A 27,521-nucleotide genomic window follows, 5' to 3' on the forward strand; every position below is an offset into this window, starting at 1 on the left:
GAAACAAATAATTTCCAAAACGCAGTGTATGGAGATGTAAACTATGCGTTATCAGAGTGTTTTGGGGGAGAAAAAGATTTGAAAACTAGAAGCTGGAGGTCCACAGCAGACTTTTGGATTGTAACGGGGGAAAAGAATATACTACTGAAAAATATAAAGTGAATTACTTATTTAAAATTCGCAAAAAAATGAAGGACGTAATAATTCCTCATGGTTGTTAGATAGTAGACAATTGTTTGTAATTCTTAAATTGTATTGCCATTACTTTGTGCAAATTGATTCATTGACCCAATATGCAAAACTACAATTATATTAATATTTACATTTTATTCGTGGTTTTGCCAATGATACTTCTTCAGAAATACTAGTATATATCGAATTTACTCTGAAATAATATATCCTCAGCTTATTACACCTCGTTTATAGCTCCCAATTTTTTCGAATAGCATGGATTTTCCTGAAAATTTGGATACAAGCTCATCTGACCCCCACTTCAAAAGTTAGATTGTCTAGATGTATTTTAAAGATTCAGTTCATGTTCAAATATGTTGGATAAAGTTCCTTTCATGTTTTTTAATATAATTTATGAAATTTAATTACTTTTATAAACTTTTATTGGTTTTCAAATGATCTATGATATACTATTGCAACTTTGTAGCCACCCAAAAAACCCTTATGGAAGACATACCCCTCATAAAAAACCCTACTCCTTATAGAAAAATTTCCTAAAAATTATATGTGAATATGATGATATAATTAATTTTTTTAATTTTATTGAATTTATTCTTAATATTTTTTTATTAAATTTATATCAAATAAAAAAATATATATATACATTATAAATGATTACGTGTGTGTTTGTATATTATTAAAATCTTACTCAAATCAGTTCACAAGTGCTCCAAAATACACAAAGATGATGGTAATTTACCCGCACCGAAAATTTTACCGAAATTATTCGCTTAATTTTTTTACCATAACTTTTGTAATTTTAAAGTTATAAATTTACTCAAAAAACCATTTTGTAGGGAATTTAAAGCACTTTAAGTTTTGTGATTTGCAGTTTGTTTGAGCCCTTCGTTTTTTTTTTTCAACTTACTTTCATTAATTTTATCGTACCTACTGTAATAAAAGCTCTTCTAAGGAGAAAAGTCCTAAATGCACTATGGCTTAATCATATTTTATTGCTAAAAGATTATTACATTTATGAAAAAAAGGAAGATATAAAATAAATTAAGGTATCTAAAACATATATTTAAATGACCATAATATCGACCATAGAAAAAGATTTAAGCAAAAAATTATTCGCTTCATTTATTTATTGTTTCTTGAAAAATGTATCGTAACCAAAATGAAAACAATTACTTTTCCTTGTTTCAGAATCATCTGGTACCCTACAACGAAACTGGGGGAGTCCTTCCGATGGATGACGTATTGGTTTTAAAAAAAGTAACGCAAAGTACTGGTGGTCAATACGCTTGCGCGGCTATAAACAGCGAAGGTGAAACATACAGCGCCCCATTTGACCTCCAGATCCAATGTAAGTGAACAAAAACCCTTGATAGAAACACACAAGTTTGGATTTTCTTGAATGTATAATGTCCTTAGCACAGAAAATGAAATTGTGCAATGCTAGGCTAGTAAATAGAGACTGTTCCCGCTTTGTAATCAACGTTTCGCGGTTACTAGTCCTCATCAGCTTCATGACAAACTTTAAAATAACTGCTACAATTTGTAAAAATATTTCTGGCTTTATTATCCCTTACGGAAGTGTTGAAACAACAGGTTCGTTGCCGGTTAAACGTATTATTCGAATCATTTCACGATTAGATAGGCCAAATTACGCACGGTAAACTAAATTTAAATATGTTGAATGCGTAAGTGTGGGGAAAGACGTGGAAACGCAGCAATTCACGGGTAATCCATCTGAAAGGCCACAGTTCTTCCGGTTATTACTCGGCAACCCCTCTTTTTCATTGTGTAGAATTAACTTTATCTTAAATTGCCACCAGCGAACCGGAATTTACACTTTTTTCAGCGGTGACAGGTGCTAGGGTATTCGGAAGGCAAGCAGATGACTTCTGAAGCACTATTTAACCTTTGAATTATTGGATAAATATTGTCACCATCATCCTTCAGAATTAAATGGGTTGGTCCATGAATATAAAGTATTTTTCTATAGATGGTTTCAGAAAATAACGAGCGTTCAAATAAAAACGTGGTCAAGTTGGTTCTGAAAATTTGGACGTAGGGCGTAGCGTATAGCAAATGAACTTAAACGTCATATGTTAAAGCGCTATATCGCCGCTATCAATTTGAATATTTTCGTTTTAAAAAGCGTTTAAAATGGTGTTTTCTCAAGAACAAAAAGTGTTTATCATAGAGTCCTACTTTAGAAATGGACGCAAGATTGATGGAATATGGAAGTATTCTATTGAGGAATGTTTCATAGAATTTCAAAATCAATTTCCCGGCGTTGTTGAGTACAAAATTTTTCAAAGTGCAGTTCAGCGTTGTGTTAATGTTTTTCGTGAAACGGGCAGTGTAACAAGAAAAGAAGGAAGCGGCCGACCTAAAAAGCGGACTGAAGAATTAAAAGAAAATGTCCAACAAATAATGGAAAATGCGCCAAGAACTTCTGTACGTGTTTTATCACAAATGGTGGGAGTATCAGTCGGTACCTGCCACACAGTGTTAAAAAAAGATTTGCGTTTGTTCTCCTATCGTTTAACTTGTCAGCAAGAACTTCATGAAGTTGATTTTCCGCGACGGGCTGTATTTTGTGAATGGTTTTTAAACAACTACGGTGAACTTCATAATATCACCTTTTTTTCTGATGAAGCCTGGTTTCATTTAAGTGGTTACGTAAACTCACAGAATATGAGAATGTGGTCTTCTGAAAAACCAGATAACTTTTTTGTCGAGGGCCCTCTACACGCTCAAAAAATTGGAGTTTGGTGTGCTCTCAATCGAAGGAGGATTTATGGACCTATTTTTTTTAATGGTACTCTTACTGCGCAAAGGTATAGAGAAGAAATTATCGCTCCTTTTGTTAACCAGCTGGAAGAAAACGAAATTACAAACTTTTACTTTCAACAAGATGGCGCAAGGGCACATACGGCAGGCGAGACGATGAATATGTTGAGGGAAGTTTTCCAAAATCGACTAATAAGTCTCAATGCTGAACATGAATTTCCACCGAGGTCATGTGATATTACGCCGTGTGATTTCTTTTTGTGGCCTTACCTTAAAAACACTATTTTTGAACTGCCTATTCCTGATTTAAACCATCTGCAGGCTCGACTTATAGACAAGATTCGTGAAATTAACAATACCCCGAGCATCTTAGAAAATGTCTTTAATTCTTTGAGGAACAGGTGTGAAAAGTGCTTGGAACAAGGAGGGGGACACTTTCAGCAGCTGCTTTAATTTATTGTTATAACAAGGAGGGGGACACTTTCCGCAGCTCCTTTAATTGTTTGTTATTGTTATCACGATTATTCTTTAAAATAAAGTTATATAGTCATTAACGTTATTGAAACTGACAGCTGCTATACAGCTCGTTGAGAAATGAGGTTAAGTTGGTCGCTATAAGCTACTCCCTACGTCCAATGTGTCAGAGCCAACTTCGACCACGTTTTTATTTGAACGCTCGTTACAAACATATAAATAAATAATTATTGAAATGGCAAAATTTTTTAAGTTGCAGACAACTAAATATTCTGATGCAGCTCATTTTGCTTTAAAAAAGTTTCCATTAATGCACATAAACATAGGGAGTAACTTACTTTCCTTAAAGATTATTAAAATTATATTAAAGAAAGCTATGATGCTCATCTTCACATAAAAATAAATAATATTTCCACACTAAAAACGACTATCTTGAACCTCCAGTGAGTTGTAGGTTCTTGCATGTTAATAAAACAGATTAAATCATTAACATCATTTCAGAAAGGTTGAGATTATTACTTTTATACTTGAACTAATAACTAGCTTAATAGATTTCTTATATCAACTTTTACCCCTTCATAACAACCGAGTCTAGCGAACCATTTTACTAAATATTACGGCAAGGGATTTCTTGAGCTTTCGCGCTCACTGAAATTTAAAGTCTAATAAAAGTTACCCTATTTACAAACTGGAAATCTCTTGACTCTGTCAGAACACTCCTTAGATCGGATTGGATTCAATTTTAGTGGAGAAAATTCCCGCGCTAGATGTAACCGAGCTGAGTCTCAGAAACAAATTATGTGCCCCAGGTTAACACCCAGAAAAATAGCGTTTCTAGAAATAGTCGAGTAATAGTAACTGTACGGGGTACTTTTCTATGTTTTAAACTTAGTCCGCAGAGTAGTTTTGATATAATACAAGACTACTGACAAATGTCTTCTGAGTATGAGTATTGATGTCAGGAATTATAATAATGATCTCATAATCTTGTCTTCCGTTTCTTACTCCCTTCTACGTCCACAAAACGGTTTCCTTTCATCGGTAAATACACAATCAAAATAAGTGCTCTTCATCTAGGATAACATTTCCTATGTAAAAATACACACATTAGCGATATCACGAAATTCAAAACTGAGGTAAAAAGTGTACTATTTAATATGTACAGGATGGCCAAATGAAAACGAAACAGAGCCATTTTCAGGAACTGAGTCAGAATGACTGACATTTTTACAGTTACTAATTGTTTGTACATAAGTTTCAACATTAAAATCAAAATTTTTAATAAGTATTGGGCGGAATTATAAAATTTAAAGTCTGTTGTAAAGAGAATTGTAAGAGCTTTCAAAAGAAATATTACTCAACCCCAATGCCATTTAAATATTTTGAGGTGATGCTTACCCTTGCTTGGGGGGTGAAAGTGGCGGAGTCAAAAATACCAGCAAAGAATGTCCCCCTTTAATCTAAAATCGACGGGTCTGAGCGATTTTCTACAATCTTGACGCAGTTCCTGAAAATGGCACTGCTTCGTTTTCATTTGGCCACCCTGTGCTGATACACAATTTTTGCTTCACGCTACTAATACCTGCGGAAAAGTGGACGCTGTTTTTGCATTTAATGCTATCGTACTATAAATATCTCGCGAAAAACAGAATTTGCGGTTATCCACGTAAATTCAACGAATATTTAAAAATGTTTATCACATACATGCAGCAGTTGTAACTTCAATTACGTTCATTTCCATTTTAATTGTAGCTCTCTTTATTTGCAACAGCGTGTTATGAAAATATGAAACGTTTGTGTGTTTGCACAAGTAAGATATAATTGGAGAGAATTATATTTCATATGCAGTCATTAAGTCCATATTTACGGTTTGCAAATACAACAGTTCAAGATGTAATTTATAGTAAATAATGTGAATTCTAAAAAACTACAAACGGTGGCTCTTAAGAATATAATTCAATGTGTTAACGTTCAAGTAGTGTTAAATGAGGTAATTCTGCTGGTGACTGTATTAAAATCCTTTACAGTTCTCATCTAACCATATTCTTACAAATTTCGAGTAGCAGGTCTTGGAAAAGTCTGAAATTTTTTAAAAAATCGATATAATAAAGGGAGAGAAGCGATAAAAACTGAGTTGCTTTCTATCTTGCTTCTTTCACGCGTTAATTAACGAGCCATCGGGGTAGCGCAAGAGAGCAATGGAACAATTTCGAACAATTTCACGAATCGACAACTGTCAGAAACAGATACATTAACTTAGCCGTATGAGCAGCATTTGAATTGGAAAATTACGATATTCATTCAGATGATTTTCCGCCTCGGCAGATCGATTGACACATTACGCTTTATCAGAATGTATTTTCGATGCCTCTAAAGTTTTACGTCTCTCGACAATAGCTCTGGATCTAAAAAACACTTTAGCGGAGATATTTTAGAGCAGACATTGGGGAATAATTTCAATAAACAAAATAGAGTATCACTTTAATATACAATTAATACAATTTGGAAACAAATCTGATTGAAAGTTCTTTTTTGTCAACTCAATTAAATATCATTTTAAATGGAATGTATTGGATTCTTTTATGTTATTTAGTTTATATATGATTTAATTGTTTGTATTGAAACACAATTAGTCGGTTTGAAACTTTCATAAACTAAAAAGTAAACATGGTACGATGTAAAAGTGGAATACATTAATTTGGCATGTCGCTAGTAACTGTCCATACACACACATTCTTTCACTTCGATTCAAAAGTTCTCATAGTAAAACGTTTAACTGTTCCTTAAGGATAAAAAAAATAACAAAAATATTTTTCACACAGCTGAAAACTTTATTTTATAATTTATGATTGAATTTGATTTTGAAGGTCATCTCTAAGGTTATTTCAAAGTCAGTTCTTGTTTTTTGAAGGTAATACCTCTGAATAGTGACGAATATTCTGAAGTAGCAAGATATGAAATATCCTCACTATGAAACCAATTATTCAAGAGCCAAAAGCTGAGACTATTTAAGACCAAATTCCCCAAAGTCCATTGTTGCCCTTTCTATGACCTTGAACATAAAAAATAACTCAAACACGTCTCCGAACTTAGAATTGCTCTTTCAGAATCCGGAGACAAAAATTGTGTCAAACGCAGAAGAAATCATGACAATGTACTACCCAAACGTTGGTAGAGTCTATCATACACTATTTTTTATTGTGGAGCTATGTTATTAGTCTGATCTGATCTAACTTGTTTCGTATATCAATGTTTCATATCTTTAGGGTTATTTATCCATTTTTAATTTATATATCAAAGACATGACTCTGCTTGTGAATGTTCAATGAATGAAAACCAATTCACTTAGAAGAAGGAGAAGAAAATGTGTTTAACCTTCAACTGACTGTAGTCTTGTACCGCGAAACTGCTGATTACAATTTGTTTAAATCATTGAAGTACACTAAGTTGAAACAGTTGCTATTAATAATCTGTGTCCATAAATGTGAAGACAGGTAAAAAAATCTAAACAATCATAGAGTTTTATATGCGCCATGAGGTTTAACCGTCCAGTTATAACACTCCACAATTTTTGAAGAGAAAATGTGTGTGTATGGCCGGCTAATCGATAAGTCGCATTGCAGTCACGTAATTTGGTCATTATTCACAGTTTATTACAACATACATCGTATAAGTAAATTTTAGAACAACTTTATTAAATAGTAACAGGCTTTTATTAATTGGTGCACTAATACTTATATGGATATTAAAAAATGACAGCAACGTAGAAGACTTGTGTAGGACTACGAAATGTTTCAATATTCATGTAAACACATGTCTCTTTCCTTTGTGTCTCTCTCATTTATCTCTTTAATATTCAATACTGGAAAAGTATAAGTAAAAACCACTGTACTGATTTAGGTGCAGTTTTATAACCGATTAGATTTTTTCAACTTATTGCAACTGCTTTGAGGACTTTTTCAGGTATACCATGACTGCAAATGGTCACTATTGGAAGACGGGATCCAAAAAGAAACCCACTAAATGCAAAGTTATAGCAGTATACAGGGTGTTAAAAAAAGACTGTAAAATATTTAAGGAGGTAATAGTATGAACCAAAATAAGCAGAAAAGTCTCAATAAACATGGGTCCGCAAAGTAACGGTTGCGGAGATATGGAATGTTTTATGTTTTTAGCCCCTTTTTTTATTTTGTCAAAAACGTTGTGTATTTTCTTATAATAGTTGGTTGATGTTTAGTGAAATAAACAGTACGTATTTGACAGTTGTTCTCAGTACACAAGTTTTCTTTCGCTATGGCTGGTTACTCTAACGCAGAATTAACAGACATGCATTTCATGTATGGTCGTGCTAATGGGAACGTCACCGAAGCGCGACGTCTTTATGTTGACGCTAATCCAAATCGCCAGATTCCTTCACAACGCATGTTTGGAAGAAATCACCAAAGATTGCGTGATACCGGTTCCTTGAGCAAACAGTGCCATTTATCCGGAAGACCAAGGTCGATATCGACTCCTAGAGCAGAAGAAGAAATTCTAGCACTGGTAGAGCAGAATCCAGGTACGAGTGTGCGGAGAATATCAGCCGAGGTAGGAATTAGTGGTCCTCTTGTTTGGAGAATCCTTCACGAGCAACTGCTTTATCCATACCATGTGCAACGAGTACAGGCCTTAAATGCAATAAATGATCATCAAGCACGTTTGTTTTTTTGCCGCTGGTTTCTACGTCATGATGCTGAAGACCCTCGTTTTCTTGCAAACATTCTTTTTACTGATGAGACCGGGTTCACAAGAAATGGAGTGTTTAATTTTCACAATACGCATATTTGGGCCGACGAAAATCCTCATGCTCTAATAGAATTTGGACATCAGGCAAACCGATTAACAGGCGCTGCTTACCTCAACTTTCTGCAGAACACACTGTATGAGTTTTTGGAAGACATTCCTTTGAATCAGAGGCAACAAATGTGGTTCCAGCATGATGGTGCTCCAGCTCATTTTTCCATGGCCGTTAGAGAGCATTTACACTAAACTTTTCCACATAGATGGGTAGGAAGCGCCGGACCTGTTTTATGGCCTCCAAGATTGCCTGATCTGAACCCTCTACATTTCTTTGTTTGGGGATATTTGAAGACATTAGTGTATGGTACTCCTGTAAATAGCCTGGAATAGCTGCAGCTACGGATTAATCAAAAGTGTCAAGAAATCCAAACCAAGGAGGGTGTTTTCGAAAGAGTTCGAATATCGTTGAGACGAAGATGTCGTGCCTGCTTGGAAATGGACGGAGGGCACTTTGAACATCTTCTGTAACTTTGTTTTTTGTTTGTTAAAAGCTTCCTTTGTCGGTTTATTCCTAATAAAATAAAATGTTTGAAAAACGAATAGTCGTCCATATCTCCGCAACCGTTACTTTGCGGACCTATGTTTATTAAGACTTTTCTGCTTATTTTGGTTCATACTATTACCTCCTGAAATATTTTACACTCTTTTTTTAACACCCTGTATTTTGACACCTTGCCTTTATACGAAATTTATTTGAGTTTCACTTACGGAAACAGCTTTTACATTAAACTGTTTCTCCTAGTTTAATTTTTCCGTCCGAGACTGAATAGTCGTTAATTTAACACTATCTCATGTTTAAGCACTTTGTAACGAAAAAGCGCACCTATTGATTAATTTTATTAGATTTACAATTAAACTACGTAGCCGGCGGGGCATTTGATTAATTTATTGCCCAATAAAGTACAACTCGGCAATTAATCATTTTTAGAGTGGGTACTTTAGGTTGAGTTTAGAGCTTCACTTGATTTATAAGCTGATTAGCTCGGTGAAAAATAATGGAAAACGGTGTAGCATAAGTTTCAATGCAACTTGTCGTTTAATATTTATTTCACTACGGATTACGTCCCCTCCTAAATCATCGACTAGATTATTTGCTCTACAGCTGGTGAAAAAATTTGATGTATTTATCACCGGGAGATAATCGTCGATTTTGGGTTTTAGGCGGGCATGCGGGGCACCTGGAATTGATGATAATTACGGGATTTTATCTGCAAGTGCCGTAATTTGGAAATAAGCTGAATGAAACGTTGAATATTTGTTGGAATTGGATCTGTTTAAAATGCAAGAAATTACATATTTTTTTTTAACTGTGTAAGTAAAGAGGAAATTAAAGAGATACTGTCAAAATTGAAAAATAATAAGAATCCAGGAAGTGACAAATTAACAGCCGAACTATTTAAATATGGAGGACATGAACTAGCAGACCAATTACAGAAACTACTAGAAAGATGTTGGGTAAAGGAAGAACTGCCAAAAGAATGGACGGAAGCAGAAATTTGCCCTATCCATAAAAAAGGGGAATGCCAAAACTATAGAGGAATAGCATTGCTGAATGTAGCATATAAAATACTGGCCACTTGTATAAAAAACAAGTTGGTAAAGGAAGCGGAGGATAAAATTGGTGAATATCAGTGCGGGTTTAGACAAGGAAGAAGTACAGTAGACCAAGTTTTCACTCTGCGAGAAATTCAGGCTAAAAGCTTCGAATACTTTAAGCCAACAGTAGTTATGTTTGTAGATTACCAACAACCTTATGACAAAATAAAAAGAAGTGAGCTATATAAGGTCTTAAAGGAATTAGAAATCAGCAAGAAGATAAGCAACATGGTACGCCTAACATTGAAAAAGACAGAGAATAAAGTAAAAGTAAACAATAGATGCACGAAAGAGTTCGAAGTTAAAAACGGCGTCAGACAAAGGGATCCATTATCAGCAGTGTTATTTAGTTTAGTGCTAGAAAAAGTCATAAGAGATGCAGGAATTAATAGATCAGGACTTATTTACTAGAAAAAACATCAGTATTTGGCATTTGCGGATGATCTTGTAGTGTTAGCAAGAAATAAAGCAAAACTAAAAGAGGTAATAAGGAGAATAGATAAGTAATTTTTTTTATTATATGAAAAAAGTGAAAACTAAACTTATCTCTTTAAACTTGAAGTTATATACAGGCTGTTACAAATTCGCTTCTCACTACAGGGATCTCGGAAACAGTAAGAGGTACGAAGTAGCTTAAATGGGGGCAAAGTTGCGTAATCAGGGGACCAACATTATGCCTCTAAAAGATCAAGGCTAACATGTTTAGTTTTCGAAATATTTGAAAAAAAAAACGAAATTTTGGAAATCCGTTTTTGTTACATTGCAGTCTTGATTGAGGTGATATTGAAAAAATAAGAACACTTTCTCATAGCCACTTTTTGCCCTCTATCTAATGGCATAATCAATTTTTCTATGTAACATTTCGTCTCTTCAAGACCATCATCAATTTCATTTTTTTAAATACGACCCTAGAAATTTTATTACATTTTTTGTAAGCCTTTATGACTCCCAATGTTGTAGTGCCTCAGCCCGAACCAGATTCAGAAGTTTTGTCTCGAAAAATTCATCTTCAGTGTATTCGTTCCAAATTGATCTAATTTTTTTTCTGTTTCTTGAATTATCGTACACTTTAAGTGTCAGACCCTGTGAAATCCATCTAGTTACTATTACCACCACGCGTTACAATAAAACATTTATTTGTCGGAGATGTCTTTCTCACAGGCCGAGTCCTTCAGACTTTGGAAATTCCAGAATTCTTTACTCAGGGAATACCCTTTTATAAATTGTACCTAGACCATAAAACTTAGAAATAGTAATTTATGAATTAAGCCGGTTATGTTATTCCCGAGTTTTATGATAGCAAGCTTGGGTTTGGAGGGACTTACGGGTCACTCAACGTAGCCGCGGTCAAAGGATAGATAGCATTTACCTTATAATTACTTTATAAGGGAATCCCTAGGAGATANTTTTAAATACGACCTTGGAAATTTTATTACATTTTTGCAAGCCTTCATCACCTCCAATACTGTACTGCCTCAGCCAGAACCATATTCGGACGTTTTGTCTCGAAAAATCATCTTCAGTGTATTCGTTCCAAATTTTTTTTTTCGTTAGACCCTGTGAAATCCATCTAGTTATTTAAACTATTACCACCACGTGTTACAATAAAACATTTATTATTATTATATTACCATAATTTGGTCATACATAACTCAATAAGTTGTTGCATCAAAATTAAAACATTATTACAATTTTAATTTTATTATGACAAATTAGTTCTTAAAAATGCATATGAACAACTAAAACGCCAACTGAATATTCTTCTTTAAAAAATTTCAGCAAATGTTCAAAAACATTTTCTTTTCGGCAAAGGTTAAAAATGAAGATCAGGAACTGTAAAAGAGCATGGCAGATGTATTTGTATGAATATCCTGAAAAAAATAGATCGGAATTTGTTTGAATTTTGAGCACTCGAGAAGCATAGAAATAGCTATGGACACGGGAATAAAATTCTAATAATTTTTTATTTTAATGCATGGTGGTAATAATTTAAATAACTAGACGGATTTCACGGGTTCTAACGACACTTCCAGTGTACGATAATTCAATAAACAAAGAAATCCAAATAAAAAATTTAGATTTTGGAACGAATACACTGAAGATACATTTTTCGAGACAAAACGTCTTAATCTGGTTCGGGTTGAGGCAGTACAGTATTGGGGGTCATGATGGCTTGCAAAATGTAATAAAATTTCTAGGGTCGTATTGGAAAAAATGAAGTTGATGATGCTCCTGGAGAGACGAAACGTCACATATAAAAATTTATTATGTCATTCGATAGAGGGCAAAAAGTGGGCATGAGAAAGTGTTCTTCTTTTTTCAATATGACCTCAAACAACGCTGAAATGAAATAAAAACGGATTTCCATTTCTTTCAAATATTTCGAAAACTAATCGTTAGTCTTGATTTTTTAGAGGCATAATGTTGGTCCCCTGATTACGCATCTTTGCTCCCATTTAAGCTAGTTTGTATCACTTACCGTTTTATGCGTGTAAAAAAAATGCATGAAGATAATACCACGTTCAATTAATGCAAATATTTTGAAATAAAAAAAAAATTTTTTTTTTCGACATTTGAAATACTCATTGTGAAATTGTAGAAAAAGATAACGCAAAAAAGTTTTGAAAAATTTTGAAATATTTCTTTTTTTTTCAAAATTTAGAATTTTTTTTTTTTCGATATTTGTTGAGTATTTAAGTGTGAGAAATATAACGCAATTTATTTTTGTATCTTAATCATTAATAAGTAATTGATGTTTAAGGTACAATAAAACCTGCTCTTTATTTTTTTGACACTTTTTCAAATTAATACTGAGTATAAAAAAAAATTCTTCTCAAACATAGCAAAAGGCCCTTGAAGAGAATTAATTCAAGTTACCAAAACCCACCTTCCGTTGATGATCAAAAAAAAGCTGACTATTCACTGAGTAACCGATATCTCAATGAAAAAGAATCGTACAGAAAATTAAAAAAAATAAACTGTGGAATCAGGCTAAATGATCCTGAAATGANCGACATTTGAAATACTCATTGTGAAATTTTAGAAAAAGATAACTCAATAAAGTTTTGAAAAATTATATAAAAAATATTTCTTTTTTTTTCAAAATTTAGAATTTTTTTTTTTTCGATATTTGTTGAGTATTTAAGTGTGAGAAATATAACGCAATTTATTTTTGTATCTTAATCATTAATAAGTAATTGATGTTTAAGGTACAATAAAACCTGCTCTTTATTTTTTTGACACTTTTTCAAATTAATACTGAGTATAAAAAAAAATTCTTCTCAAACATAGCAAAAGGCCCTTGAAGAGAATTAATTCAAGTTACCAAAACCCACCTTCCGTTGATGATCAAAAAAAAGGTGACTATTCACTGAGTAACCGATATCTCAATGAAAAAAAATCGTACAGAAAATTATAAAAAAATAAACTGTGGAATCAGGTTAAATGATCCTGAAATGATTAAGTCAGAAAAAATTTTTCTGGGCCTATGGGCAGTTTTGAAAAAACAAACAATTGTAAAACTTTTGCCTTGCATTATTTCTTTTGATTGCGTCGAGTGATGCTCAAAAAAATTTTTCATCTCAATATTTCAAAACTAGAATTTTCAAGCTTCAAGATATTTTTCCTTTTTTTTTCGATACGGCCTTTATCGACGAAGTTACAGAGTTTGAAATATCACTAAAAAAATTTAGAAATTTTTCTACTCCATTAATTTTTTTGCTGAGCATATTTATTAGCAAAATAGCCACTGTTTTAAAATACGGACTAACATTGTACTGTGAACTATACTCTAATGGAAACTTAGGCAAAAAGTTATAGTTATATTCCTATACTTCTATACTCATGTTTCATGTTATTTCTTGATTTATTTCAACTGATCCATACAATGTAATTCAACCGGACTCATTTCCACGGAAGGAAGATATAGCGCTATCTAACTATCTCCCCTAAAAAAAAGTGAGTAGCGTCGAGTCCATTGTTACGGCATGTTTATACTCGAGAAGTATTCAGCGAGACAGCAAGGGCACATATACGTCACATATCGTGATTGATCTTCGCTGCCTTTGTGAAGAACTCAGCAACCCTCCTGGAAACATCAGCACTAAGGGCAAGGAGACAATTTATTACACCCCCGTCATTTGTTTTTCAATTAATAAAAAAAGAATGCACGAGGGAACTCTTTGGAAAGATAGATTGTACTATTCCTCATGTACCTGGGTCGGCCGCAGAAGTGTTGCCATTGACGAACTCGTTTGTCTCCATAGCCAGCTCGGCATATAATGAATTATTCGAGAAGGTGTCATTGTTTTTTTCCATCGTAACGTATAAAAGTTATGTCAATTTTGAAAAAGTACTTATTGTTAATGTTTTTTTATTCACCATCTGTTATTATGTTACAATTTTATTATTACTTATTTGAGACTAACAAGACACTAAAAGTATCTCAGGTGAAAAATTACAAAAAAATTGAAAATCAATGTATTTAACATTATGGGAAACATTATTTCCTCACTATCTTTGTTCTTCATATGCAAATATTTCCTACAATTGTAGCTTCTGGAAACCTTATTTGGAATCCCCATTCTTTCAATTGATTGATAGTTGATCTTCAGCCCAATGTAACGAGCGTTCAAATAAAAACGTGGTCGAAGTTGGCTCTGACACATTGGACGTAGGGAGTAGCTTATAGCGACCAACTTAACCTCATTTCTCAACGAGCTGTATAGCAGCTGTCAGTTTCAATAACGTTAATGACTATATAACTTTATTTTAAAGAATAATCGTGATAACAATAACAAACAATTAAAGGAGCTGCGGAAAGTGTCCCCCTCCTTGTTATAACAATAAATTAAAGCAGCTGCTGAAAGTGTCCCCCTCCTTGTTCCAAGCACTTTTCACACCTGTTCCTCAAAGAATTAAAGACATTTTCTAAGATGCTCGGGGTATTGTTAATTTCACGAATCTTGTCTATAAGTCGAGCCTGCAGATGGTTTAAATCAGGAATAGGCAGTTCAAAAATAGTGTTTTTAAGGTAAGGCCACAAAAAGAAATCACACGGCGTAATATCACATGACCTCGGTGGAAATTCATGTTCAGCATTGAGACTTATTAGTCGATTTTGGAAAACTTCCCTCAACATATTCATCGTCTCGCCTGCCGTATGTGCCCTTGCGCCATCTTGTTGAAAGTAAAAGTTTGTAATTTCGTTTTCTTCCAGCTGGTTAACAAAAGGAGCGATAATTTCTTCTCTATACCTTTGCGCAGTAAGAGTACCATTAAAAAAAATAGGTCCATAAATCCTCCTTCGATTGAGAGCACACCAAACTCCAATTTTTTGAGCGTGTAGAGGGCCCTCGACAAAAAAGTTATCTGGTTTTTCAGAAGACCACATTCTCATATTCTGTGAGTTTACGTAACCACTTAAATGAAACCAGGCTTCATCAGAAAAAAAGGTGATATTATGAAGTTCACCGTAGTTGTTTAAAAACCATTCACAAAATACAGCCCGTCGCGGAAAATCAACTTCATGAAGTTCTTGCTGACAAGTTAAACGATAGGAGAACAAACGCAAATCTTTTTTTAACACTGTGTGGCAGGTACCGACTGATACTCCCACCATTTGTGATAAAACACGTACAGAAGTTCTTGGCGCATTTTCCATTATTTGTTGGACATTTTCTTTTAATTCTTCAGTCCGCTTTTTAGGTCGGCCGCTTCCTTCTTTTCTTGTTACACTGCCCGTTTCACGAAAAACATTAACACAACGCTGAACTGCACTTTGAAAAATTTTGTACTCAACAACGCCGGGAAATTGATTTTGAAATTCTATGAAACATTCCTCAATAGAATACTTCCATATTCCATCAATCTTGCGTCCATTTCTAAAGTAGGACTCTATGATAAACACTTTTTGTTCTTGAGAAAACACCATTTTAAACGCTTTTTAAAACGAAAATATTCAAATTGATATCGGCGATATAGCGCTTTGACAGATGACGTTTAAGTTCATTTGCTATACGCTACGCCCTACGTCCAAATTTTCAGAACCAACTTGACCACGTTTTTATTAGAACGCTCGTTAGTATCTCTTAAAAAAATGTTTCTGCCCTCTATATGCGGGTTTATCACGAGGAAAGAAAAATTTAGTGCCAATTTTTTACTTAAGATAGTCACAAAAACGAAATTACCTTACTTACCTACTATTGAAAAAAACATATGTTGAATAATTCCTCGATCTTCCTCTTCACAAGGGGTGTAAACAGCCATACCTATAAGTAATGTCTTGCGGGACTTTTTTCTATCGCCAATATGTTTATACAAAAATTCGTTTTAGATAGTTTGATTTCTTTTATCTTCTCCGTAACCGTAACAGTTTTTGGGCAAATTTCTTTTATTAGGTATCTGTCACACTGAAATGTAACAATATTTAATAAATGGTAACCCATTGCTCCAAAAGGATCAATAAAGGCGTTGATTTGGTTTTGCTTAATCATAAATATCTCATACTGTGAAGGTAGATAATTCTTCACTATAATCTTATAATATTATCTCTATGGAAATGTCATAAATAAATAATTACAGGCAATAGATTTTGAGCAAATAAAACCATGAATTTGTACGAGACACATCCTGATCTGCATATGGATATTAAAATGAAAATATTATACTGCGTGGTTGTACTAACAATCACTAAAATTTTGATACAAAGTTAATTAGAGTTTAAAATATTACTGAGAATGTATGCATTGTTTATTAGACATCCATCAATAAGTTTTGACATAAGCCTACTTTGAGAAAAGTCACTTATATTCTTCACCGTAACTGAGTTCAATTAAAAGTATTTTTTTCTCGAAAACCGTCCACATTAGAACGTTCTAACAAGAGTACATTATTTTTAGAAAATAAAATTGTACATTAGAAATTCGAGCCCAAATGGTAAAAAACCTAACATAAAAAAAAATACAACTTAAAATGTAATACGAATGTAGCGTAACTAGCGCCCTCTATGAAATATCCAAAAAATAATTAGACCAGCGTATTTGGCGTCCTTAAAAACCCCGGACTACCAAATTTCATAAAAATATTTCGCACCGTTTGGAAATTTCCGTAAAAATTCTATTTAAAAATTTTTATTTTGTCGCTCTGTATCTCGAAAACAAGGAGAGATAGACATAAGACAAAAAAATCTTATTTTTTGTCGTACTATCACCTCCTGAATTTACGGGAGGTCTTTCTGAAACACCCTGTATAAAAGTAACGCCCACTATATCCAGTGTATCATCTCATGTCTCTCTGCACTTCTGAGTTATCGTCAGCTAATATTTTTATTCATATCCACCATGCACCCCTTTAGAATTTTCCCCTCCATATTCAGAATTAAGTTAGCACTTGGGGTTAGAAAGCCCACGTAAATATTTCACAAAACCTGACATTACACTGGCTTATGTAGAGCTAAATTTCATTAGTATTTTATTAAGATAGAGTAGCTTTTTCTTAAAATAGTTCTCCTAAAAAGGGTCCTTCCGGCTGGATGTCTGTTTTTACTCAAGGGGTGCAATCTTGAGACGAAGCGAACCTGTCTTTGTTACAGTTGCTGCTGCGGAAATTACCCAAATTTTAATTTCAGTTAAGATAATAATTTATTTAAATGTGTAGGCGGTGGTGGCAGCATTCTGTAGCCAATATTAGGCGAGTTTATTTTATTTTAAAAATAAAGGTTACAAAGCGCTGAGGATGGTATAAACGATTCGAGACTGTTTACTTCTCTGTAACGAGTTCTCCAATAAACGCGTGGTTATTTATGAACATATTGTTTTGTTTAGTTTTACAATTTTCGAAAAGGACAATTTCTTTTAAAACCTATCGCCCTACATTAGCTAGCTTAATATACTACACAGAAAGTATTAGGTATACACTCGCTTGATTGTTAGTTTTTTCAATCAAGTTCAATATTTTGTTCTCTGATATTTTTTGGGCGATTTTTTTCTGTAGAACATATTTTTGCCTTTTCATTATGAGTTGCTTAAATCATTTTCGTAAGACTGTCATGTTCTGATACACTTGTTAAAACTGATTTTATTTTGTTCTTGGGGTTGCTCCACTCGCTACGCGTATATCACAAACAATTTTTTTTTTACTTTTTACTGTTGACAATATTTAACGTTTATAAACTTCATCTTGTAAACCTCGACTGGATTTTCTTTTCATTGTTGTCATTGATTTTCTGCATTAATAACTTTTCCCCCTGCTGAATATTTTTCACTTTACTTTTTTTGAAAGATATTTCTTCACTTCTAATTTAGAAAACATAATAAGGAAAAGATGTTATTTCTGGGAAAGTCCAGATCTATTTTTTACATTAAATAATCTACAACTTGGATTTGAATACATTTAGAGCAAGAGAGGTAACTTTCCTAGGAGCGGGTATTTATTTTATCAATTTTTTTGCAATTTTTCTTTAAAAATATTTAGTAGTAACTTTGTAAATCCTGTAGCTTAAAATTCATTGCTTGTTTCTAGGTGTTTACGTTATATTTAGCCACATAACACCTCGTTACACCGAAATATATCGCGTGGCCACTTTTCCACCATTCCGCAATACAAAAATGAGGCATTACTCTTCCGCCTCTCTTCCGGCCGGTAACGAGATATTTGGCTGATAAAAAGCATGCACTTTGTTGTGGCACACACTGAACCAGTCACGTCCTAGAAACCCACTACTTTACATTCACTGCAAGATGGTGGCTGATAAGGCCAACACAATCAAGTGAAACATCAGTAATTAACTAAACAACGGCAGCATAATTGTTTTAATGCGTGTTTGGGCAAGCACGATCCGCTGGCGCTGCTGCCTTACAATGTGAAGGATCAGACATTGACCATGTGGAAGTGGTCACTGTACTGTATTAGAACAAACAAAAACAGTAGACAGGCGGAATCTCTTTTGCTTTAATGGCTCTAAAATGATATAACAAAATATAATTTCACTATGCACGCTCTTCAAAACGTGTGCTAAACTTATTATTAAACAAAGTGAAAATATTGGAAAAAGTTCAATTTTGTTTTCTCTTATTTTCAACACAGTTCAAAAACTATTCATTTTAGAGAAAAATTGAAAAGAAAAAAAGATTCGTAATTAAATTTTACACATAATAAACCTATTTTCAAATAAAAAGATACAACATAATTATTGCAAATATAGTAAAAACAACAAAAAAGTGAAAAAATCACAATATTTTTGCGATTTTTTAGAAGTAAGTACTTATATTATAGGTAGGATCTTCATACTTGGCCAAAAAAATATTTTTGATATAATAAAACATCACACCAATTTTCGTTAAAATCGGTCCGATAGTTTTCTAGTAATAATTTTGCAATCCAGATTTTTGAAAAAAACATTTTAATTTTTGCAAATTTAACTGAGCCTAAATTAAGACTTCTAGATACTTGAAAATTTTATCACATAAAAAAGGGCACTCAAACTTTAAAATGCGTCCAGAAAAATTGAAATCCGTTAATTAGGAGAGCCGTGGTAATTGTTTAAAGATATGCGTAATTTTTGCGCTTATAAACAAATAGAATAACTTAATAAATTCGTTATAATTATTTTTTTTAATTTATGTTTTTAAGTACTCGGAAAGATGCTTCTTTTTTTAAAAAAAAAAGTGATGATTCATTAATTGGTTCCAGAGTTATAGTCGATCAAGTTTGACCGGCACTTATGGCGTAACTACGAAGTCTGGAGGGCTGTTTTTTAAACAAATACCTTTGTCATTCCGAGTACTTTCCGGGAGTAAATTTTCAAAATTTGCGCCCTTATGCAACCCATTTAAAATGTCGATTAAAACTATTGGACCGAGCATGAAATTCACGAAAAATGTATGGGAGGTAGTGGTGGGGGGTCGAGAGCTCGGCTACTCCGACCGACTCGAAATTGAAATCGCGCGTTCAAAATAGCGGCGCGCTTAAAAATTTTGATTATCTCGGTTTCTAGTGGTCCGATTTTGATGTTTTGTTTTAAAATCGATGTCTCTCGAGCTGAAAAGTCCAAATATCGCATTTTCAAATGCGAATGATTGTTAATTATCGACCTATTAACGTATTGATAATTACTACTTTTTAATTTGCTTTATTTTTCTCGTATATGTATTTATTCTATTAATGAATATTATTCAAATTTATATAGTTTTCATCCGTACATTGTATTCAATTTGTTTAAACAATCAAAATATGTTCAAACAATAATTATATAAATACATTTTTAAAATCAAATTTTATCTTAGAAAAAAAGCATTATACTACATTTTTATTGAATATAAATTATTCGAAATATTTTACACACGGATGCTGCATTAGGAAAATGAAGTATTTTTAAAAAATATATAGGGTGTCCCATAAGCACATGATCAAAAATGTACTGCGACATTCTCTAGCTCAAAAGAAGACGATTTGACCTAACTTTTATTAAGAAAAAAATGTCTGGTTCCTCTGCTATTGACTGTCAAAGTTCTTGAAAAAAAAAAAAAATATGTTTTTTGTAATATCTGGAGAATGTTACGATGGATTTTAATAAAACCTGCTGTGGACTTGTTCCTAAGTAAAACTCCTAAGTAATGTTTTGATGAAGCAACCGCGTCCATCTGCCTTGGGCTAGTGGTAAATTCTTGAGTGTCTTGGTACAAGAATTACCAGAACTTTTTATTTGGTCGCAGGAATTAATTCACTTTATTTTTATTGATGCTCAGGCCTTTTCGTCTTCTTTTGAGCCAAATAATGTCGCAGTATACCTTTTTGATCATGTGCTTATGGGACACCCTGTATAATATAAGAACTGTATATTCTCCCGCGTTCGTGAGTAGTCAGCTAACTCGTTTATTTGTGTGAGTGAAAGTTTGGGAATCTCGTGATCAAAACTGGCATAAAATTTCCTTCCTCATACATAAAGATTTTGGCGCACAACGTGGGGCAAGTCGTTAAGTGGTTATTATAACTATTGATATAGACTAATGAAATTTGGACATGTAGCTTAACTAAGCAATTTAAAACCTAAACCTAAAAGTTACTGGACTACATATTCGGTGGGATACTATAAAAAAAATGTAGAAAACCAAATTAAAAACATTAACGAAATTAGTGGACGCCGCTGTTATATTACTTAAAGAAGAAAGATGCGTGTCAAGTTATTCTAATTACAGTTCCACTCCTTCGCGGTGCTTTTAAATATTTCCTTGTATACACGTCAGAGGCCATTTAGCTCCGAATAAAAGAGGAAACTTTCAACCGTTCCAAATAGAAATAACATCGAAGGAACCGACACGGAATTATTTTCATTAAAATTCCCCCTGGCCGGAGCCGCGTCTCGTGCACTGGCAAGCCAGATTTTTATTTCGGATAAGTGAGGACAGTCGGAACAGTGGGACGGAGCAGCGGTGTAGGACGGAACAGTTGCGGTTGGCACACGTTGACTAACATGTCACATACAGGCAGGAAGGGTGGCGAAGGAAACAGATATGCTACACATTAGCGTACATATGTTGGCTGGGGAAGTGGGTATTACAGTTTAGCCAACGTTAAAGTGTCATATATCAGGCTTCTTTGCCGGTAGCGGCCACAATGGCGCTGTTATTGGCAGGGAGTCTAACGTTGTACACTTTTCGCTATACTTTCGATTCCTTACCTATAAGCAGTAATTACCCGAATATTTAACTCACATTTTTTGAAATAGTTTCGAATCTTTATAAAATTCGGACGTTTGATGAAAACTAAAGCTAATAGAATTTCATGTATAAAAGGAGTGATTACTTAAATATTTGACTGATATACAGTGTGTCGCAAAGTAATGGAACAAAATTTATATTTTTTTTCCAGATGAAATTTTAAAAAATCGCTGAAACAAGTCAATTAGTAAATAGAAACTGTCACTTTTCTGCCACTAAAGACGAATTCAGCAATATAAGGTTAAACCTACGTCATAGTTGTCAAAAAATGAAGGATTTATATGAAAACAATAATTTAGTACTACTTTTTATTTTGTCAAAATATCAGATCGATTGCCAATATAGTTTAGAAATTATGCTCTTTTACACAGGCCCTTGTGGGAGTGGGGAAAAAACTTTAATCAAACGTGAATATTGCTCTTAAAAATGGTTAGGATCAGGAAAATATAATTATAATTAAAGAATTAAATATTACTAAACATTTTAAAACAATAAAAATATGCACTTACAATGTAATTATTGAGATAATGGGATGAATATATAACGTTTTGACAAATTTGAAAAAACATCTGATCCAATGAAAGGAAATATGGCAACACTGTACGCTGTATTTAACGCATTGACTAACGCGCTATATTTGAATAGCTCGATTATAGACTAATATTATTCTAGCGAAAACATATGTAGTAATAATTAATATTAAATAGGTAAATTTTTCATGATCTGATGCAATATAATAGCAATTTTAAACAAAAATTGAAAGGATCTCTTTGCAAAACGAACAGTATAGATGTTCTGTCATAATCTTCAATTTGACAAGGCGATGTCTCACTATCATACACTGAACTCCTTGATAGTTATTATATGGATTCTCGGTTTGCACATTTTACTTTTTTCTTATCAGTCCCACATTCTGTTTCATACGCATTTTATATAGATTTTCAGTCATTACTTTTCGTTTGTCATTTGGATGTTCATTCATGTTTACGGAATACGTGCAAAGCACAGTTGACACTACTGACAGTAATGACAGTTGAACCAACTTTTACCACCACGCCATGGTAATGTTGCCAGATTTCATCCATAATTTTACAAACTCCTAATTAATAAATAGACACTTTTATTCAAATTGAAAGTTAATTGCCGTGCATTAAACACGAAAAATATATGCAAGCTACTATGTGTTATATAAATTTCATTCGTATATATTATATTTAATTCGCTCAAATTAGTTTATGTAAGGTTGCTACTACAACGAAACTACCTTGTATAAGCATAGGCTTCCCTCCCGCACCGCCTGCCCCGCAAGAGATGTATCGAACCTCCTTAAGTACAATTTGAATAACATTTGGTGTTATGTTTCGAACTTCTTCTCTGATACGATTTTTCAATCCTTCGATAAGTGTCTGGTTTATTCACATACGCTTTGCTTTCTAGATAACCCCACAAAAAAATCTAGTGGGGTTAAGTCAGGGGACCGTGGTGACCATTAAAGGGCCCTCTTCTGCCTATCCACCGATTTGGGAAAATTTCGTTAAGGTAGTTTCTTACATCGAAACGAAAATGTGGAGGGGCACCATCTTGTTGGAACAAGACATCACCAGCAGGCATATCGTGCTCATTGGGGTTAGGAAAAAATAATTCCTAGGTTGCAATCAGCTGAAAATGCAAAAATCCAAATAAATATCACCTGTCAAATTGCCTTCAAAGAAATAAGGTCCCAATATGTGATTTTCTACTATTCCAGGCCAAACATTCACTTTTTTCGGTAGTTATGTATGTTTTTCTTGCATCCAATGCGGATTTTCTGGGCTCCAAAACCTGGTATTTTGCCTGTTCACAGTTCCGTTTAAGCAAAAAGTTGCTTCGTCAGTGAAAATTATGTGATTTTTTAAGTTGGGTCGTCTTTCAAATAAATTTCTAATTTTCTCGCAAAACTGTAATCTTCTGTCTGTGTCATCTGCCCATAGTTCTTGTAAGACGTCAAATTTGTAAGGATGCCACTTTTGAGACTTCAACAGACTTCGACAAGTTGATCGACAAGTTGAAGTTGGCTGAGGAAGAGCTAATGGATGAGTGAACCCTTTTACTTCCGGTTTCTTCAAACTTTTTGGATACTTTACTTATTGTAGCTCTGGTCTGGATACTTACAATTTTCTGTTTTTCGCTTAAACAGGCAACCATTTTTCAAAATAATTTAACAACGAATGAATTGGAACTAAAGTTATTCACGTTATACCTAAGGTACTAAAAAAAAGCTTTAAATAAAAAAAGATTAATAAAGAGTAGGTACCTACGTTTTTAAAAGTACAGAAGAGACTATGATTGTTTGAAATAGTCGTCAGTACGACATAAGACAATTTTTTACATTTTTTGGCAGCTATAACAAAATAATGTGTATAACCTTATATCGGTCTATATAATCGTCTTTAAAAGAGCTATCTATATATACTATAAAATATAGAACGTTCTATTAAATAAAAATATCGGAAATGTTATAGGTCTGTTAAATATGGCTCAAAAAAATAGAAAATATTGCAGAAAACTGGCCATTTTTATTTACCAATTGACCTGTTTCAGCGATTTTTTAAATTTCAACTGGAAAAAATAAAAATTTTGGGACACACGATATGTTTTCAAAGCGTCTCAAAGCTTTTATTTATACATGTATCTTTATAGTTTCGAATCTTTATCGCATTCGATACTTTAGTGGAAACATAAACTAATAATTATCATGTCTAAAGAGAGATTACTTAAACATTTAATTACATACATCCATTTCAAGAGTGAAACATTAAATAATCAAGGATTCTAATTATACAAAACTAAAAATGCTAAAATATATTTGTTTTTAGTAAAGTCCACGCGCGGATAGTCATTTTAATTGTTAAACATTAGCAGTGGATATAATAACGTTCTTACTGACGAATGATATACATTTTTCAATGTACTTTCGAATCCTCATCGAATAGGAAACTAAAGTGAAAAATAAAACTTAAAATATATCCAAGAGAAGTGATTACTCGAACATTTAATTGATAAATATATAGGTAATGTTAAAGCAAATTTACATATTTTGCTATAGTTTCAAATTCTCATCAGATTCGAAAGTTTTGTGAAAATTGATTAATTAATTAATTAATTAAGCAGAAGAGTGATTTTATATTTAATCGAGATATACTTTCAAATAAGAAGACTTAAAAAGACAAAGGTTCTGATTTCTAAACGTACCAGAAGAACTGAACTGAAGTTTTTCGAAGACGTCTGTTGATGCTTCTGAAAGTTTGATGATGTGGGATTGGACGAATCGGATATTTTTCAGGATACACGGGTATAGTTCTGCATCAGTTTCCCTCACAAAACCCTAGAACTAATAGCAGATGGTGGCATACTATGATTTTTATTAAACAAAAGTACAATACAAAAAAAGTGTTTTTTACTTTGCATCTCTGAACAGTTTTTTAAGAGAAGTGTCTATTAGAAGCTTCTGTAAACTAGAATACGTTATTTCGTTCCTGTTTTCAAATAAATTACTATGATAATGCCAGTTCTGTAAATTGTTTAGTGTTATGTATAAAATATTGTTCATTCATTTTCTTTTTCATTCATGACTGCTTTTCTACAACCATTTTTTAATTCTATAAAATTTCTCAAAATTATTTCAATTTTCTTTTCCTCTCTTATACAGGGTGATTCAGAACTTATCCTCGCGCAAGGCAAAGTATGCAGTTGGCGACCAGTACGATGGAAAAAAACGGACAAAAAATTGAAAAAATTTCTTTCTCAAAGAAAGATATAAATAAAATTTTATAATATCTATTATATATTATCAAATTTGTAACAAAAGCCGGGGCGCGTAGTAATTTATTAGTCGTTCTCGGAACGGATGGGCCAAAAAGTAAAATATTTCAGTCAATTATCGAAAGTTAAGGGCTCTCAAGTAGTTTTAGCGTCGTCCTTCGGAGAAATTTAGTAATATTTTTTGAACAAGTTCACTTAGACCGTCGCACAGTGGGAAATATTGGACAAAATTCTCGCCACTCGCCAATTTTCATCGTCTCGTCGTGATTTTTTTTAATAATCTCGTGGTAATCTGAATTTTCATATTCCGGTGAGGATTTTTCGAAAAACCCTTTTTTTAATGCTTAGGGAGCGCCCCAACCTCAATGTCGAAGAAAACATTATTAAATACTCGATGTTCAGTTGTAGAAAAAAATGTTTAAAAAGTATCTACTATTAATAAAATTGATTATTATGACCCTTGATGATATATCTGATGTTTTTCCTTAAAAAATCTAACCTCAAAATTATTAATTCTAACCTAAAAGCCTTAAACGAAATTTACATTGGAAAAAAGTTTTTTTACATGCCAAAGGTACGAAATAGATTCAATAGAACCCTAAGTAACATGTTATACCCAAACCATGAATTTGAATCTAAAAAACCTAACCTCAAAACCAACATTATAACTAAGTTTATACTCACTAAATTAAGGATTAATAAAAAAAAATTAAAAATATCTTTATTGTACAGAGATTCGATCAACAATTTTTCCGAGAGCACACACCTTGTGCCATACTGTACCTACCCAAATCTGACACTTTAACCCAAGAACCTAACCTTAAAACTGGAAAGATTGTCAAATCAAATCATTAAAGTGAAAAAAATTGTCACAAAATTATTTTCTTTAATAAAAAACATAAATGTATGTTTGTTGAGTGTTCATCATCACGATCGCTAAAACCTTTAGTCAAAACTGAAAACATAACCTAAAGACCCTGAAATTTTGTTTAACTCGAATTTTTTGCTAGAAAAATTTCATAAAAACATCTATATAGCAATAAAGCGTTTGTAAAACATTATTGTGGCTTATTATTACTAACCATTTATTAAATTTGCAATTTTTTGCAATTTGCGATGTAAGGGTTGAAAATACTACAACTTTTACAATAATTTTTTTCTCAGAAACTATTAGGATTTTACAAATTTTTTTTTTACTATATTTCCCAATTTTTTTGGAGAAGTAGTGAATCACCCTCATATCTCATACTTTCCTTTGATTTTGTTCACCAGACCTGTTTATAGTAATGTATAAATGATTTGGAATAGTTTCATCTCGTTCTACCTTAAAATTACAGAAAACTGAAGATATTACTGTTAAATTGACATTTACGTCACAGGAAAAATTAAAATACTGATAAATAAAGCATGATAAATTTCTCATAATTTCATTAGATGTGCAAGCATACATTTGGATATAACCATAAACTATTAAATAAATTACATCGCTTGTACCTAACCACAGTTTACATCGATCTACGAGTAGTACACATTATGGGCGCAATATATTATTTTCGTTATCACACGCATATCCGTTTCCATGGGTGGCATAAATTATTTTTGTATAAATATAATATTCCAAAAAAATTTGTAGACATTTATCATGTCACCAAATATAAAACTTTTTTAATAACAAAGAATCGCAGGATCGGGAATATTCCTCCTCCACCCCCGTTCGGAGAGGGCTGAGAGAGAGTGTCCATCGTTCCATACGCCTCTGGCTGGGGTAGACGAAGCGCCACATTGCGGTGTAACATATTGTACGACGGAAGCCTATTTAGCATGTGTGGACCCGCTGTAAATTCGCCACGGGAAAAATTATAGCATTCATTCGACCGTATAAACTGCTAACTTATATTAAAATTGTAATTCATTTAGAGCCTAGCTGGTTCATTTGCAGCCGTAATAAATTAACGGCGATACAGAAAAACCGGTAATAAACCGCTGTTTTAGCAAAACAATGGGATGCTTTATTGCTTGTTAGAGTTCGACGTGGCTTCGAAATTTTAATTGTGGCCCGCGTAAATTATTCCTTTATGAAGGGCCGTACTACCTGTGACCAAATTTATAGGCCGATAG

The 27,521-nt window shown here is 33.1% G+C and overlaps 1 protein-coding gene across 1 annotated transcript in view; it reads left to right on the plus strand.

Moving 5' to 3' along the window:
• LOC108905727 (hemicentin-1) overlaps positions 1 to 27,521 on the plus strand; it is a 279,653-nt gene that overhangs the window by 174,930 nt on the left and 77,202 nt on the right. Inside the window, exon 9 of the mRNA XM_018708731.2 lies at positions 1,381 to 1,540. Within this exon, the coding sequence (XP_018564247.2) occupies positions 1,381 to 1,540 (160 nt within the window). The remainder of the gene's footprint in view (positions 1 to 1,380; positions 1,541 to 27,521) is intronic.

This window comes from Anoplophora glabripennis, unplaced genomic scaffold (assembly GCF_000390285.2).
Source record: "Anoplophora glabripennis isolate ALB-LARVAE unplaced genomic scaffold, Agla_2.0 scaffold38, whole genome shotgun sequence".
Classification (NCBI taxonomy): domain Eukaryota; kingdom Metazoa; phylum Arthropoda; class Insecta; order Coleoptera; family Cerambycidae; genus Anoplophora; species Anoplophora glabripennis.